The 17,463-nt window shown below is 44.9% G+C and overlaps 1 protein-coding gene across 3 annotated transcripts in view; it reads left to right on the plus strand.

Moving 5' to 3' along the window:
• DVL1 (dishevelled segment polarity protein 1) overlaps window positions 1–17,463 on the plus strand; it is a 68,086-nt gene that overhangs the window by 27,873 nt on the left and 22,750 nt on the right. For 2 of the 3 annotated variants that reach the window (XM_069034816.1, XM_069034817.1), the window contains exon 3: window positions 12,332–12,453. In XM_069034816.1, coding sequence (XP_068890917.1) covers window positions 12,332–12,453 — 122 coding nt within the window. Of the gene's footprint in view, window positions 1–1,779; window positions 1,990–12,331; window positions 12,454–17,463 lie in introns of those variants that run through there. The other variant, XM_069034818.1, reaches the window with a different exon arrangement.

Raw genomic sequence — 17,463 nt, forward strand, 5'->3', positions numbered from 1 at the left:
TTCAGTAAAAAGACATGAAAATTTATAGCCTTGGAAAAATAAATTTAATATAAAAAAAAAGGAATTTGGGCTGTAATTGGTTCAGTTACAGAGGGAATCAGTGATCCAGATGTGACTGTGCTGCTCTGCACATCCCATCTCCCTCAGTCTTGTCTGGGTTTAATGTGCTAATTTCTCCAATATGCCAGGATTTGTTTGTCACCTCACTGGACTAATTAATTACCAGCTCCTAATTACTCCCATTTATTGAGCAGGGTGTGCTGAGCTGAGGCTGAGCTGGTGCTGGCACACTTCTCCTTCTTCAGCCTCGTTCTCTTCCACTTAATGGAGATGCAGTAAAAGTCTCCTGCTGCCGAGTTGTGTGTGAAATACAGGAATTCCCACCTTCAGATGATGTTTGGGGCACAGATAAACACATGGATGGATTTGGTGTGTCATGCACACATTTCTCTGCCTGGGGACTGGAGGTTTGTGCCTGTCAAGGGTGATGGAAGTGGTTGAGCACCTTTGGGCAGAGAAGAGAGCAGTGGTATTTCAGATTTTAACACCAAAGCAGCTTTTGAGGCAGAGTCTGTGATTTCAATATCCTCTTTCAAGCTGAGCTTACAATCTTGGGAACACAGCAGAGGACAAGAATGGTGTTTTCCAAAATCTCAAGTTTGTCTTGAGTATAAAATGTATTTTTGTGAAGAGCTTGGCTTCAACAAATGGTGCCAAGTGGGGTTGCAAACACAGTGAGTGCCATGGGGGTGAGAGCTGTGCTGAACAGAGACTTGGAGCAGCTTTTCTGCATGGAATAAATGTTTGGATCCATGTTTGGATCCTGGTTTTGCTGGGATGAAGGTACACAAGGAAGCAGTAGTAAAGTAGGTTTATAGGAGTTTTTTCTAACTGCCCAGTTGGAACAACTGGGGCTCCTTGGAATCCTCAGGTGGAGTGAGCAGCTTTGTCTCCATCTCTTTCTTTCTCCAGTCCCATGCTGATTTTAGGAGTTGAAGATCTTTGCTCACATTTTTTACAACTTCAAACATTTTAACTATTTTCTCCCTTAAAATATTTTAGTAGCCCAGACATTGAAGTTACACAGGATAAGGACATTTGCTACCTGCTGGGGAGCTTGAAGTTTCTCAGCCTGGCTTCTTGTAGACAGGATTACATCAAAATGACATAAAAAAAAAATCAAATACCAGATTGACTGCATGCTGTTTCCTGCATGTGTGCACTCCAGTGTTGTGTAAAGAAAAGTGCAACGTGTGTCTTTTCAACCTCACTTTGACTGGGAGATGGTTCTTAAGCAATGATTCCTTGTGGATCATCAGGCACAGCCCCTGCTGGGCTCTGAGCAGCTGGAAATGCTGCTCTGGGAGGGTTGGGGCTGGCAGGTGAACTGAGCTCAGCTGGATCACACAATATGAGCAACTTCTTCCTGCTCTATTGATTGCTTTTAATTTTAGGGCACTCAGGCTCTGGCAGCTGTGTAGTCCCAACAGGTTTTTAGTGTTAGGCAAGCAAAACACGTGGCTTTGGAAAGCTGAGGTTAAGCTCAGTCCTCCCACACACGCAAATGTGTATTAAGCACTTACTAGGTTTTGTATTAAATTGAGGCCTTAAAAATTGGGATTTGTTGTCTGTACTCTGCAGAGTTAGCTGTTTGTTCCTGGGAATTGTGTTCAGAAGGAAAAGCTGCTTTTTCCCTTTTTTTTAGGACCTCCATACCTGTTTTTTTACCTTTGTGCTCCAACCTTTTGCCTCAGTGGCAGTAGCTGACTGATAACCAACGTGACTTCCAGAGCTTTTCCAAGAATTTAGCCATGCACTTCCACTCAGCAGGCACCAAAATGCCTTGGTTTGGGAATGGAGAAGTGTTTCAAAGCAGAGTTATTTCGATTTAAAGCTGCTGTTCTGATCTGATTCTGATCTAAAGCTGAGCAGTGCTCAGGGAAAGGAATGAGCACCACTTGCCTCCAGGAAAAAGGGAAGATTCCCTGGGTGAGTAAATCGGTTGTCAAAGGAATAAAACCATTGGCTTTAGGGAATCAAACTGATGTTTGAACAAACAAATAAACACAGAAGTGTTTGAGAGCTTAGGGTCCATCTGGAACCAGCACAAAGTCCTTTCTTTAATGAGGTTGTGTCCATTCTTGTGTGGGAAGTGGAGGTGGGATGGGGAGAACTCCTCCAGGGGGAACATCCATCCTGATGGCCCCTGCTGTGGGATCAGCCCCTGGATGCTCTGAGGGATTTGGCTGAAGGGCTCAGTGCTGCTGAATTTGCTGCTCTCAGGATGCCCCTGAGCTCTGGATGTTGGTGGTGCTGTTTTTGCCTTCAGTCCAAGGATTACTGGGGGGCTGGAGCGTGGGGCTCTGGCAGGGTGGGAATGGATGGGACAAAAAGGGATTTCATGTGTGATTAACAAGCGGAAGAGAGCGTCCCAAAAGCTGCAGATAAAATAGGGGAGAAAATGGAGGTGGGATTTGTGCTGCCATGGCCTGAGAGCAGCGTCTGGTTTAGCAGCAGAGGGGTGGGAACTGATGGCAGCTCCTGTCAGGAGAGCAAATTCATCCTGAGAAGCCCTTTCCTCCTCAGTGTGCAACACCTGCCCTGGTTGTTCCTCAGTGTCATCCCCCCTTTGTTTCTGCCCCTTTCTCCCATGCTGCTGAGCTGGTAAATATTAATTAAATGTTCAGTTAATTCAATATCCAGGTTGTCCTCTGCATCCCTGACCTGGGTCTCTTCTTCCCAGTGCGTGTAGGAGGATGGGGCTGTTTGTTTTTATCTGTGTGGTCCAGTTAAATTGATCTTTTACTTTGAGAATTCAGTGTATTGATGATTTATTCTGACTTCCAGACACCATTCAGGCTCTTCTGTGCAGCAAAATATGGCTCAAGTTGTTCCAGCAAGGTGTTCTTGGAGTTTAAGGAAAAATCCACCCCCACTATTCCACATGAATAAGGATGTAGATTATTTCATTCTCCTTTACATCCCAATTCCTCAATCTCTTCCTTCTTCTTTCTCCCAACCAACTCCCAAAGGGCATTTTTATCTCATGTTAAGAGCTGAATTCTTTGCCAGCTCCTTAAATAACATGAAACATGAAAATATATGGCTTTTCCAGCTGGAAACCAGGAGAATAGGAAGAAATAAGATCAGAACAACACTGTATATATGTACACACACACACACCAGTTAAATGTTCTATTTTAATTCTGGGACTGTTCCTATTTTCATTTCAGAGGAACATCACAATCTCTGAGATGCATTTCAGGAATTAATTCAATTTATTGTGATTCCTGCATCAGTATAAGTTGCTGGCTGCTTTCCAGATGCAGAAGAAGGCAGAATCCTTGCTCCAAGGATTTGCTGCTTGTTTGAAATCTTCTCAGTCATTCCTATTTTTTTGCATTAAACTTCTGCTTGGAGGCTGCAACCAAGATCAGTATCTGCTCTCCTTTTTCTCCCTGTACACGGTGGGAGACAGTTGCTGATCCAGAAACCTTCATTTTGTATTTTTCTTTGTCACAACCAGCTGGTTTTTCCCCATTAGGAGTGGAAACTGAGACACACACGTTTTTCATGGATTTCTTTTTAAAATTTCTCATCAAGATCACGTGGGAAGTCTGGTGGTTAAGGGACAAGAGCATCTGGCAAACAAGGAGATGCTGAGATGAGCCAGAGCCTTCTCAACAGCACCAGTGACAAGAGACAATAGGAATGAATGGAAACAAAGGAAATTCTCTTCAGACATTAAAAAAAACATTTCTTTTTTAACTCTGAGGGTGGTGAACCAGCCCAGCTCACCCAGAGATGTGCAGTCTTTGTGCTTGGGGATAAACCTGGTTGGAGATGGAACTGTGGTGATAAGACAAGGAGCAATGGGATCAAACTGAAAGGGGAAATTAGATCAGATTTGCAAAGAAATTCTTCTCTGTGAGGGTGGGGAGGCCCTGGAATGGATTTCCCAGAGAAGCTGTGGCTGCCCCTGGATCCCTGGCAGTGTCCAAGGCCAGGTTGGATGGGGCTTGGAGCAGCCTGGGACAGTGGGAGGTGTCCCTGCCCATGGCAGGGGTGGAATTAGATGAGCTTTAAGATCTCTTCCAACCCAAACCATTCCACGATTCTGATCCCAAACACCAAGGTTTTACCACAAACCTGTAGCACATTTTAAAGTTCTTCAAGGACATTATTATAGGACAAGAGGTAATGGCTTCAAGATGAAGGAAGGCAGGGTTAGATTAGGGACTGGGAAGGAATTCCTGGCTGTGAGGGTGGGGAGACCCTGGCACAGAGTTCCCAGGGAAGCTGAGGCTGCCCCTGGATCCCTGGAGGTGTCCAAGGCCAGGCTTGGAGCACCCTGGGACAGTGGAAGGTCCCTGCCCATGGAACTGGATGAGCTTTAAGGTCCCTTCCAACCCAAACCATTCTGGGATCCTTTATTTCCAATCCCTCAGCAGTTGCTGCTCCTGCTCCTGCTTTGAGCAGGACTGGAGCAGCTCCAGAGGTCTCTTGCAAAAGTCAATTATTCTGTGAGTGCATTCACTGCTTCTCCTGCAGCTTTTCTGGTACTTACATCACCCTCTCTAATGATGGGGCTCAGGCAGTTCCTCATCTACCTTCAACAAATAGACAAATCCAGCTTTCCAAGTCAGAACACAATCCCTCCTTCATTCCTCATGCCTTTTCTTCAGGAGGAGAATGGGTTCAGTTTGCCTTTCTTCCTTAGGTCAGGTAACATTTATCTGATATATGATGTGTATGATAAATGCTATAACAGCATGTAGATGATAAATAGTGAAATATTTTTTCTTCTTCATGTCAGCACAGGAGCTTAACCCACAAAAATCAGCTCTGTTGGAGTCAGTGTCCAGGCCTTTAATAGAGAATGGTGCTGTTGCAAAGATCTAAAAGCAAAATTTAGATGTGTGGTTTAAATTAATTATTTGAGGGTATTAGTGGAGCCTTTTTTGTGTGCTGTACCGAATTTTTTGTGCTGCTCAGGATGAATTATCAACCCATCCAGTTCTGCAGAGACAGCACAGATTGTAGGAAGCAGGGCTGGATCTATTCCTTCAACACTTGGGCTCTTTCCTCCCTTCCCACCCATCAGCCTGCTCCCAAATTTCTGTGCATATCCTGGTTTGCCTTGGGTTTGGAGCTCACACAATGCACTTTTTGCAGATGATGTTGACAAGGGCTTCTGTTCCCTCGGCTCAGCAATCAGCTGAAACATCTGTGTCTGACCTGCATTATGAATTGCAAATTACTTTTTCCACACTAACACCCATAAAATTGCAGGGCTTATCTGCCTCTATTTGCTGCTAATTACTGCAGGAGTTTTATGTAAATCTCACTGTAAGTTAATTGTTCAGTTTCGAATTCTTTAATATCCCATTCACTGGAACTTAACAGATAATTGCACACAAATCTTCCAGGGATAGCAAAGTTGGGTCTTTACCTTTTGGAAAAAAAAAAAAAAGGTGTTTTGGGCAGGGTTATTTCCTTATCTGTTTGTTTTGTTTTTTTTTTTAGCTGGGTCTGAGCTTTCTTTGTCTCCAGTGCTATAAAACGTGTGTCAGCTGGTGGGAGACAGCTTGGGATTCTTGCACAACCCCATCTGTGAGGGTTGTGGTGCTCCCTGGAAGTGACTGCAGTGTCTCTCTCTGTGTTCCACAGCCACACCACACATTTCCCATCGCAAAATGAAACGCACACGCCACAGCTGAGCCTCCTCTTGTCCCCACATCTCCCCTCCTGACTGATACAGTGGCTACTTTGAAGTTTTACACCATGACTGACGTTTGGAAATTGGAGATTTTCATCTTTTTTAATAACATTTGAATCCTTCTATTTGTCAGAGGTGGGAACTTTGATCTTGGTGTCATCTGCAGGGCTGATTTCCATAGGGGAAAATGTTCAAGGGAGGATCTGCAAGTCTTTAGTTGTTGCTTACGTTGGCTGCCCTGAGAACTCCCATGTACAGCTGGATTAGTATTGAATTAAAATCCCTGCTGCTAATTAGCTATTTAAACTTCCTCCCCAGCCCTCCTGTGTCCTGCTTGTTTTTCTCCTCTGCATCTCAGATCTTGTTCTTTTGATTTCAGGGTGGGTTTGTTTTTCTTCTTGCGTGTTTTTGTTTCTTTTTGGTGGTGTTGTTGTGTTGTTTTTTCTTTTAAGCACTAAATAATTTGGGACAGAGAGCTGCTCCTAGAGTCCTTTTCAGTGGCTGACCTTCAGTTTTTCAACAATATAGAGTATCATAATTAGTATGTCAGAATTCTTAATTTATTACAGTAAATGCATTTTTACACACCAGAAGTACCTGATGTGTGTCCTGTTCTGCTAACACACAACACAGAATATAATTTTTCTGAGGGAATAATTTATTAGGAGTTTTTTGGGACTGCTTACCCGAAGGAAATTATTAATGCAGTTTTGCTTTTTGCCTTTATATTTTTTTGTTGTTGGTCCTTAATTGGGCAATTTGAAAAAATTGTGTGGAAGAAAATATTTTTTTGTAATGCCTTAAAATGTTTTTTTCTTCTCTGTGCCTGGTGGAAGCTGTGAGTGTGGCAGGAATTGGCTTGTGGCTGCTGCCAGCTTGGTGCCAGCGCTTGGGCTGGCTGTTATCTCTATTTTTTAGGAAGGATTTGCAACATCTGGGAACAATTCCTTGCCTGGCTGCCGGGAATGTGCAGTTTCCTATTGGCTGGCAGTGATGTCATTGCCTTCTGTGAGGTTTTCCCTGGTATTTCTTCCCCATTATCTGGGTGCCAGCAGATAATACTTGTCCTGTTTGTACATCAGCTTTTTAAAGCCTGTATTTGCAATTACAATTAACGTCGTGGGGCAGAACCATTTGACAAGGGCAGCACAGGAGCTTCAGGGCTGGGAAATGAAAGAAGTGCCCAGAGCTGAGGCGGGGAATAAAAATCCCCAGGAGCAGAATCTTGTTGAGTTTCTGTATAAAATGAGCTGATTTCAGGGCCAGTCTCTTCACACATTATATAAACCCTCATTCATCCCAAGCCTAATCTCAGTGTAGACAATTTCTCATTGCTAAAATAAACATCCCTTTCCTGATAAGGTTTTTCCAGCAGTGTGGAGTCCTGGTGCCTTTGAGAGAATTCCTGGTGGAGCACAGCCCTTTTCTGCAATTGCTCCTTTGGGAGCAGCCTTCGTGTGGATAATGGGCCACATCTCTGAAGCTTTGACTTGGGATTTGAGATGCCTGTGACTTTATAGGAAATAATTACTTCTAACTCAGAGATGAATGTGGCTGTTCTGAAGTGGCTGTCAAAAATATGAATGGCTCTTTTGGGTATTTCTTTAGTCACTGGCATCAGTCCCTCACCTCTCCCTGAGCTCAGAGAAACACCAAGAGCTGCTGCTGTTCCTCGGTGAGAGTTTAAATATTGTACTTCTTGTGCTGATAAATTAATAAATATTTAGCCAGATGAGACTCTGAGAGCAGAGTGCACCAATGTTTGCTCTTTCCCCTCCCCAGGCTGGTTTTTGTCTGGTGTCCTCAGCCCTGGACTCTGCACAGGCCATTCCTTGAGCTGCCTCAGTGCCTGTGGGAGTTTGTTCAGATTTCTGCTGAGCTCTGGAAGAGTCAGGCCTTACCATAATTAATTAAAAAGCATCAGCAAATGTGGTGGAGAGGAAAAAAAGGGGAAATTTTGCTACAGAGAGGTGAAACAACTGATCCAAAGACTGGAGATTGGGTTGGAAGTCTGGTGGTGACACAAGCAGTGAACTGAACGCTGATTTCTGCAAATGACTTCCAATAGAACTGGGGTTTTTTCAGCCAGATATTTTGCTGGGATTGCTGGAATCCTTCTCCTGAACAAGAAGAAGGAAACAGGAGGAGGAAACAGAAGCTTTCAGGCAGTGGTTTGTTAGCACACTGTGGAACTTGCACAACTCACTGGTGCTTGTCCTATCACAGCTTGGAAGTGGCTCTGTGGGAATCACTGGGGATATCAAAAGCACCTGAGATTCTTTTCCAACATGCCAGGCTTGATATTCTCTCTCCAGTCCTGGGAAGGATGAGGTGGGAGTGTGGTGGCAGGACCTCAGTTGTAAAAACAAGCAGCGTTCAGTGTGATGGAACGAACTGAATCAACAGCTGCAATTAGTTCCACGCTTCTTTATGAACTTCTTGCTGAACTCCCTCCACGTGCAGCACACAGGAGACATCCAGGATTCCCATGGAAATGCTGTCCTTCGGGGTGGAACTGCTCTGCACAGCACACAGCACCAGCAAGAGACCAAAGAAAATGCTCCTGTCACTCAAAACTGCAGGGGAGGCTTGATGGGGGAAATATAATTATCAGGGCTGGCTCGTGGCCAGGGAGCTGGTTGTGACTCTGCCCTTCTCCTGCAAAAACACTCTATTGTGGCAGTCCTTTTCCATTAAAAATGATGGAATATTGTTGGAGTGTTTTATTCCTATTAGCTTGTCAGAGAAAAGGACAAAATTATCTTAATGATGATATACAGACTGTTGGGAGATTCTGCTGCAGATTTTCTTTCCTAGCACGACAAATGTTGTTCCAGTGCTCTTTTGGGGTGTTTTTTGTTCATGTGGTCTGCAGCCACCCATTTATATTAAGTGCTGTTGAACACAGGGAGCTGAAAGTGAAGAAGGAAAGCTTTGATGAGTGAGAGTGCTCCTCTTGTAACCAGACACAGATCTGGACAGTCTGTGTCTTGTTTAAACAACTTAATTGCTTCAAGTTCTGCTTAAAGCTCTTGCAGGAGCTCCCAGATCGTGGTTATCATAAAAGCAAGACCACGTTAGGCAGCTTATTTAAATTCTTACACTCCTGGGTTTATTTATTTATTACTGTTATTCCTCAGGGGCAAAATTTCAGCCCAGAGGATGTGTCTGAATTAAGTGTGCTTTGTGTGGAAATGCCTGCAGCCAGCACAGCTTGAAACTTATTTTGGGGAGGTAAACATGGGAATATTTGCACTGGCCACTGCTTTGTCATGGCTCTTGTGCTTGTGATTTACTCCTGGAAGTGTGGGAGATGTTTATCTAGGATTAACAAGCTGCTTGGGAACGGGGGAGATGCTGCTGGGATCTTGAGTTCAAATTTATCTCGAGCTCACTGTGTCTGGTGGTGAGCTGATTCCAGTTTGAAGTGGTTTATTTTCCTCAGTGCAGCTGAAAGATCAGTGTGGGTAATTTCTGCAGCCCTCTCCCCTTTCTCATGGTGATGGCTGAGGCTGTTTGTGGCTCTAATCCCACTGCAGATCAGTAAGAAATGGGTACCCAGTGCTTTTTCCTTGAGGGAATCACTCTCCAGGGACAGCATTCACCAGGAGATGCTTTGCTGCAGTGGATTTTGCACTGCCAAAGTGACCCAGAGCCTCCTGCAGAATCAGTTCTGCCTTGCCAAGGCTTCTTCCTCCAGGAGCAGGGAAGTGCTAGAGAGCAAATATCCCAAAATATGGGAAGGATTTGTCTTGTTGGCTCCTCCTGGAGTCAGGTGTTGCCCTGAGCAGAAAGGCTTAAAGGAGGGCTGTGTTTTCCTGCTCCCAAATACCTCGGGCTTGTTTTGCATTCACAGCCCAGAGTGTGAGGGCTGAGGGGATGTGCACATCTTGCCTACACCCACTTTCAGGGTTTTTTTTGCTTTATTTGTTCTTCTTTTCATCCCTTGGTTTGATTTTTGTCAGTGAAAGCCCAGAGATTCCTCAGGGAATCTTCCAGGCTCAGAGACATCCTTGCATCTCCATAACACCAACACACTTTCTAAACATCTCCCTTTAACTTCCCTACCTGGAAGAAAGCAGCTTTAATTATCAAGTTATTAGGAAAGCTGGTGTTATTTTTCCCTTCAGTGTTTCCTCTGTTGCTCCTGCTTTGGTGATAAGAGTTTGAATAATGCAGCTGACTCCATGTGGTGCTGGGGAGCTGTTTTGTCTCCAGGCAGTTCCTTTTTGACAGCCTGTGTGTGTTTTCTGCCTCATATTTATGGTTTATGCTCCTAGGAGTAATTCCCTGCATCCTGAATGCCAGTTCCCTCCTCTCCATCCCCTTCTTTAACAGCCAGCACCTCTCTGATCATTATATTAGAATTAGTCCTTAATAAATTAACCAGTTAGAGTTGGAATCTCTCCTGTTCTGCTTCTTCCACAGCTGAAAATAAAGGGAAGCGGAGACCTCGTTACCTCTTAGTGAAAGGTATTAATCTATATCATTAATTGAGGATTTATTTAATTAAAGACCTTATCATCAAGTGTTTAAAGAGACTCAGCCAAGTGATGAGGTGGCTCAGGGGGTTGGTGATAAAGTCACCCTGGTCACCTCCAGGTCAAGTCTAATTTCTGTGGATCATGGCCAGAAAATGCTGTGTGGGGTCAGTGGACTGTTTAAATATATTTTTTGCATTAGGATCTGCAAAGTTCTCCCAGCTTCATGGGAGAAGAATCTCTGTACAGTTATTTCAAATATTAACTGAGTCCTTCACAGAATCCTCTTTTTATTTTACCCAAACCCTCTCAGGTTTGCCTTCCTGTTTGTAAACCAGAGGAGTGGGACCTCCTCCTCCACTGTCAGGCTTGTTAATAAAAAATAACCACTTAATCTAACAGGTGAAGTCAAATTAGAACTGGAATTTCTAATTGGGAATCACCTTGTTCTGTTTGCAGAGATAAATTAAAAGGAGTCTTGGATCAATGCATGTTTGCTTTTCTGTAGTGGTGCTTTACCCAGAGTATGGTTCTCCTCCCCTGGGATTTAGGTTGCATTTAGGTATCTTTGATTGCTTTCATCTCACTGGTGCAGCCTTTCTAGGTTAGAACATGGAAGCAAAAATGCTGATTTCATTATAAAATATTTACTGATAGAGGAGGGACCTGCTCTGGTTGGTTCCTGGGTTTACATTTCAGTCAGGAGCTTTTTTCCAACACGGAGAAGATTTAAAAAATATTAATGTCAAAACCCAAAGTATACAAAAAGACTCTTTACACAAAGCATCTCTGTCTTTTTAAAAAAATTTATTATTTCTTTGCTGAATACAGAAAAGTAGGTGCAAGCCTGGTGGGAATCAGATCTTAGTTCAATCTAAGATCTTCTGTCAATCATTAAAATGAGCTGCAAACTAGGAGGGTGGGGAGAGGAGGAGACTCCTTCTTCTTTCTCTGCTGATTAAAGATGTCCCACTGGCTGTGCTGGAGGGAGATGGGCTGGCCTGGATTTACTGGAAATGAGATTTGAGTACAGAAATCCTCCTGTGTGCCATGGCCATGCCTGTGATCCATGATCCAGAAGCATCCCTGGTAGTGACTGGGAATATTGATAACATTAAAATTGACATCCTGCCTTGTCCAGGACTGGAATTGGTGATAATTCCCAAGGATTGCATGCTGTATGCAGGTCCTTGGTGTTTGGAATGAGGAGATGGATCCTTGCAGCATCTTTAATTCCCAATTTCCAGGGGGATTCTGGGTGTTGGGTGCTCTGCAGCCTTTCCTTCCACAGGCTGCCAGGCCCCTCCAGCTTCCCTGAATGCAAATGGCAGTGTCAGAGAGTTCTGAAGGTGATGATCACACCAGAGGAGCTTTAGAGAAGTTTTCAGGTCCTCATGAAATACAGAAGAGTCCTCTCTGCATGTCGTGGTTTCCATGGCATGGTTGGAAAATGCCTTTTTCTGTCTGCAGCTCTGCCTTAAGGGAACATTTGGAGACAAAATGGGCACAAGAGACACGGGGAGGATGACCAGCAGGAGTCTGCTCCTCCTCTGAAGCAGCTTTCTGTTGAGCTTGGGTGGATTTGGGGTTTAATTCAGGCATCTCAACAGAGATGGTGGCAACTCAGAGATTTGGTGGTGGGGCCAGGCCAGCCTGTGAATTTTCAGGGGGTTGAAGATCTTGTAGGAGGAGTTCCATTGGGTTTGGGCTGTATTTCTGTCGTGTTCCAGCTTTTGCTTCTCATTTTTGTGCTGGCAAAGCCAGGCTGGGAGCACAGCCTTAAAATGTGGGTGTATTTTGCAAGGGATGCTGACAACTCGTGTGCTTGGGCAACTCAGGGAATGCTGCAGTGCCAGGTCCCCAAAATCCCCTCCCTGCCTGGGGTGCCTGTTTTTCCAAGAGGAGAAGAATTCTTGGTGCTTGCAGGAATTCTGTGCACATCCAGGCTGCTGATGTTTTCATGTGGAGACCGACTGTAACCTGATTTTAGGCGATTTTGGCAGGGATCCCTGCACTTCCCGTCCTCCAGTTCCCCTCAGATCCCGGGATATTGGCTGAACACGTTGGGCCAGAGTGGAGCAACTGGTGGGAGTAATTTTGGTGTAATTCTGGGTTTTTTTTCTGTTGGCAGCTGGTCCTGGCTGAAAGCTCCCACTCTGACACGGGCTCCCAGTGCACCGAGAGCCACACGGACCTGCCACCACCCCTGGAGAGGACGGGAGGCATCGGAGATTCCCGGCCCCCATCATTCCAGTAAGACCCAATTCTCCCATTTATTTATCAAATTTGAATTCCTGCCTATTTCTCACCCTCATTTCTCTTGCTGCTGCAAGCCAGCTGTTTGTTGTTATTGGTATAAAAATAAAATGTCGAGGAATTAAAAGGGGAATGGGAATGAAAACCCCCTGTCATTGTTAGAGTGAAATATTTATCCAAAATATCTCATTTTCAAGCCTGCTGTGGACGAGTTAAGTGGGGAGGGAGCCCAAAATGCTTTTTGTAGTGTGTGGCTGACAAGTGATTAGTGTGTTATGTGTAATTATGGAGGGTGCAGAGCCAGCTGAACGCTGCTGTCAGGAGGGAAAATTTCCATAAGGAATAATTCAATTCCTGCTCCATGTCCACGCAGAGGCTGCCAGCTCCATCTGTGTGTGGCCAGACTGCAAATATCTGCTTTGATGGCAGCCTTGTTATTTCCTGTTCCTCATCCAAAGGGTATCCTAAGGATACCTTCATTTCCAGGGAGGGCCTCGGAATTTCCACAAGGAGGATTTAAAGCAGGGCCTTGTGCTCTTAGTCTGTGTTTGGAGAAGGAAACGTGGCCTGGATTTGCCTCTTCTCCATTGCTTTTTGGGATGGCTGTTGCCTGGAAGAGCCCTCAGTGTTGTGTTTGAGTCTTTTACAGATAAAAACCTTTCAGAGGGGACGAGAAATCCTGGGAAATCCTGACCCTGCCTGGCAGTGTCTTGCAAGGGCTGTGCTGCCCTCCTGTGTTCTGAACTGGCTGGGAGAGGCCAGAAAATAAAACCAGGCCTTTGTCTTTCCTGGCCTAAACCTGTCTGGAACAGCTGCAAGATCGAGCTTTGTTTAAGAAGAAAATTAGCTTGGAATTAGGCACGAGGTTTGTGGTGCTGCTCACTGCCAGAGCCATGGATCCAAGGCCCTGCTGGAGCACCTGCTTCTTCCAGAGTGTTCCCAAAGTCTCTAAATACTACAGAGAAAATGTGGGAATGCTCAGAGGGGTGAAGGACCCCGCTCAGGTCGTGTTTTCTGCCTCTGTTCCCATTCCCAGACAAACCATCTTCCTGCTTTCTGCTTCCTTCACTCCTTTTCCTTTCTTTTTCTGAACTCCAGTAGAGAATCTGGCTTGTGGGGAGTTTTCCTAGACTAAAACTTGTTTTCCCTTAATGCCTTTTTGGGTTCTTCTCCTCACAATTTCCCACAACATCTCAACGTTTTACAGCGGATTTTTCTGTTGTGTTTCATTTTTTCAGTCCAGAAGAGAAGGTAAGGATGACCTGAGTTTAGTCCATAACACAGGGCAGAGTATCTCAGTTATTCTGCATGAAGCCCTAAATTCTGTCACTGTCAGAATTTCATTTTAAAGCACACCCACTCTAGATTAAAGTGACCAAGAATCCACCGTACTTTGAAGTGATTTGTTTCTCTGTTGAGCTTAACAAGTCTTTCATTGTAAAATGAACCTGAATCATCACTGTAGTCCTCAGAAATTATGGCAAATTATGTTTCTGGGGATTTTGCTGTGGTGGTTGTGCAATGAGAGTGACTTGTACTTTCTTGGTTCCTAAATCCCTGTGATTTTATTTAAATGCTCTTCAAGCTACCAAAGATCTGTCATCTCCTTCAGTGTTGATTGAGGCCTTATATAAATAAGTGCCAGCTGAGCTGGGTGTTGTGCAATTGTACAAACAGAAATGTTGCTGGACAACAAAGAATCCAAGGAATAGGTGAAACAGGCAATGCCATCTGAGGGAATGAGATCCTTATCAGAGCTGAAGTGATAACTCCCTGCCTGACAGCGTTGATATTTTGCTTCATCATTGATGAAATCCAAACAAAACTTCATTTTTTTCCCCTTCCTGCTGCGGGTTCTGAAGCTCAGCCTGCATTTTATGCTCCACTGCTGCTGTTTGGGGGTTGCCAAATCCACTTTGAGCCAAGTTTGGTGGTGGAGGTGCAGGGTGAGATGAGAGCAGTGACCTCTGAGTTACCTTTCTCATGTGCTCTGAAAATGGAGCTGCATTTAATGGGCTGAGCTTTGGAGAGGGAAGAGGGCAACTGGGAGTTATTTTTGCACCCTTTGCTGTGGTTTAAATCACATTTTGTAGGATGGAAACCACCTTTTGGAGGCAGATTTAGGTTCTGAGGTGGTTTAGGAGTGGGAATTGTGAGCAGGAGTCAGTAGATGGTGCTGCTGGGATGGCCAGGAGTGACCTGAGCAATGTGTCAGCCTCTCCCCCTTTCCAGCTGTGCTGGGCTAAACAAGAAGTGTAAAAAACCCTGTGGCAGCACTGAAATCAACCCAGGCATTTTGGTAGAGATAAAATGTGCACTCAGATGTTTTCCTGAACGACAACCCTGATTTCCTAATTTCTCTGGTGGGCATGTCAGTGCATTTCATCGACTCACAGAGAGCACGTGGGTGTGCAGGAGGCACAGCAGCCTCTGAAATGTGGAAATGTGGAAATGTGACACTTAAATGTGGTTCCACACAGCCAGGTCTAGCTCCAGCTGCCACAGGAGTGGGGGATAGTTGGTTACAGTGCTGGTGGTTTAATTCCCTGTGTGAAATGTGCATGTCCAGCCTCGTGGAATTGTAGGAGAAGCACATCAGTGATGCTCTGCTGGAGGTAAAGGATGGCCACTTCACTCCTGTGGTGCATGGGTGAGGGCATGGCAGGCATGAATTACAGGTACACAGGGCAGGGGAGAGTGGAGACTCGTGAACCAGCTGGGATTTATGGGTCAGAGAGGAGGAGAATGAGGAGTCGCTTTCTGAGGGAGATCTTCCACAGCAGAGCTTTGGCCCACATTGAGTTTCCTTTTCACTGTTACATTTGTAGGAGCTTTAGGGCAGTTTGCTCAGTTTAATCCAGTAAAATGAGCTGTGGCTCTTTCCAGCACTGGAGCTGACAGGAAGGATGGAGAAAGATGATTTACAAGAGCCTGGAGTGACAGAAAAAGGGAGGATGGATTCCCACTGGCAGAGAGTGGGTTTAGGTTGGATATTGGGAAGAAATTCTTCTCTGGGAGGGTGCTGAGGCCCTGGATTGGATTTCCCAGCGAGGCTGTGGCTGCCCCTGGATCCCTGGAAGTGTCCAAGGCTGGTTTGGAGCAGCCTGGGACAGTGGAAGGTGTCCCTGCCCATGGCAAGGCTGGCACTGGATGATCTCAAAGGTCCCTTTCGACACAGGACGTTCTGTGGTTCTGTGCACTTAATTATTGTGAGCTTTGCAAGGCTTCACCCTTCAAGGTCAGAGCTCTAAATTAAAAGTGCCAGTGAGCTGCAGCTTCTGCTCTTGGCTGGGATCTCAGCACGTACCAGAATGATCCCTTCTCCTGGCCCAGCAGGAGCCTTTCTTCCCTGTGGGAATGTCATGCACGGCCCTGTGGCAGCTTTTCCAGTGTCAGGATGATGTGCAAGCACTCGTGCAAACAGCTCTGAGTCTCAGGGCATCGATTTTGGGTTTTCTTTTCACCCCTCAGGTGGTTTTTTTGGGTTTTCTTTTCACCCCTCAGGTGTTTTTTTCGGGTTTTCTTTTCACCCCTCAGGTGGTTTTTTGTTTTTTTGGGTTTTCTTTTCACCCCTCAGGTGGTTTTTTTGGGTTTTCTTTTCACCCCTCAGGTGGTTTTTTTGGGTTTTCTTTTCACCCCTCAGGTGGTTTTTTGTGTTTTCTTTTCACCCCTCAGGTGGTTTTTTGGGGCTTTCTTTTCACCCCTCAGGTGGTTTTTTGGGGTTTTCTTTTCACCCCTCAGGTGGTTTTTTTGGGTTTTCTTTTCACCCCTCAGGTGGTTTTTTGGGGTTTTCTTTTCACCCCTCAGGTGTTTTTTTTGGGTTTTCTTTTCACCCCTCAGGTGGTTTTTTGGGTTTTCTTTTCACCCCTCAGGTGTTTTTTTTGGGTTTTCTTTTCACCCCTCAGGTGGTTTTTTGGGTTTTCTTTTCACCCCTCAGGTGGTTTTTTTGGGTTTTCTTTTCACCCCTCAGGTGGTTTTTTGTTTTTTTGGGTTTTCTTTTCACCCCTCAGGTGGTTTTTTTGGGTTTTCTTTTCACCCCTCAGGTGGTTTTTTTGGGTTTTCTTTTCACCCCTCAGGTGGTTTTTTTGGGTTTTCTTTTCACCCCTCAGGTGGTTTTTTGTGTTTTCTTTTCACCCCTCAGGTGGTTTTTTGGGGCTTTCTTTTCACCCCTCAGGTGGTTTTTTGGGGTTTTCTTTTCACCCCTCAGGTGTTTTTTTTGGGTTTTCTTTTCACCCCTCAGGTGGTTTTTTGGGTTTTCTTTTCACCCCTCAGGTGGTTTTTTGGGGTTTTCTTTTCACCCCTCAGGTGTTTTTTTTGGGTTTTCTTTTCACCCCTCAGGTGGTTTTTTGGGTTTTCTTTTCACCCCTCAGGTGTTTTTTTTGGGTTTTCTTTTCACCCCTCAGGTGGTTTTTTTGGGTTTTCTTTTCACCCCTCAGGTGGTTTTTTTGGGTTTTCTTTTCACCCCTCAGGTGGTTTTTTGTTTTTTTGGGTTTTCTTTTCACCCCTCAGGTGGTTTTTTTGGGTTTTCTTTTCACCCCTCAGGTGGTTTTTTTGGGTTTTCTTTTCACCCCTCAGGTGGTTTTTTGTGTTTTCTTTTCACCCCTCAGGTGGTTTTTTGGGGCTTTCTTTTCACCCCTCAGGTGGTTTTTTGGGGTTTTCTTTTCACCCCTCAGGTGGTTTTTTTGGGTTTTCTTTTCACCCCTCAGGTGGTTTTTTGGGTTTTCTTTTCACCCCTCAGGTGTTTTTTTTGGGTTTTCTTTTCACCCCTCAGGTGGTTTTTTTGGGTTTTCTTTTCACCCCTCAGGTGGTTTTTTTGGGTTTTCTTTTCACCCCTCAGGTGGTTTTTTTGGGTTTTCTTTTCACCCCTCAGGTGGTTTTTTGGGTTTTCTTTTCACCCCTCAGGTGGTTTTTTTGGGTTTTCTTTTCACCCCTCAGGTGGTTTTTTGTTTTTTTGGGTTTTCTTTTCACCCCTCAGGTGGTTTTTTTGGGTTTTCTTTTCACCCCTCA

Source organism: Aphelocoma coerulescens, chromosome 21 (assembly GCF_041296385.1).
Source record: "Aphelocoma coerulescens isolate FSJ_1873_10779 chromosome 21, UR_Acoe_1.0, whole genome shotgun sequence".
NCBI lineage: Eukaryota > Metazoa > Chordata > Aves > Passeriformes > Corvidae > Aphelocoma > Aphelocoma coerulescens.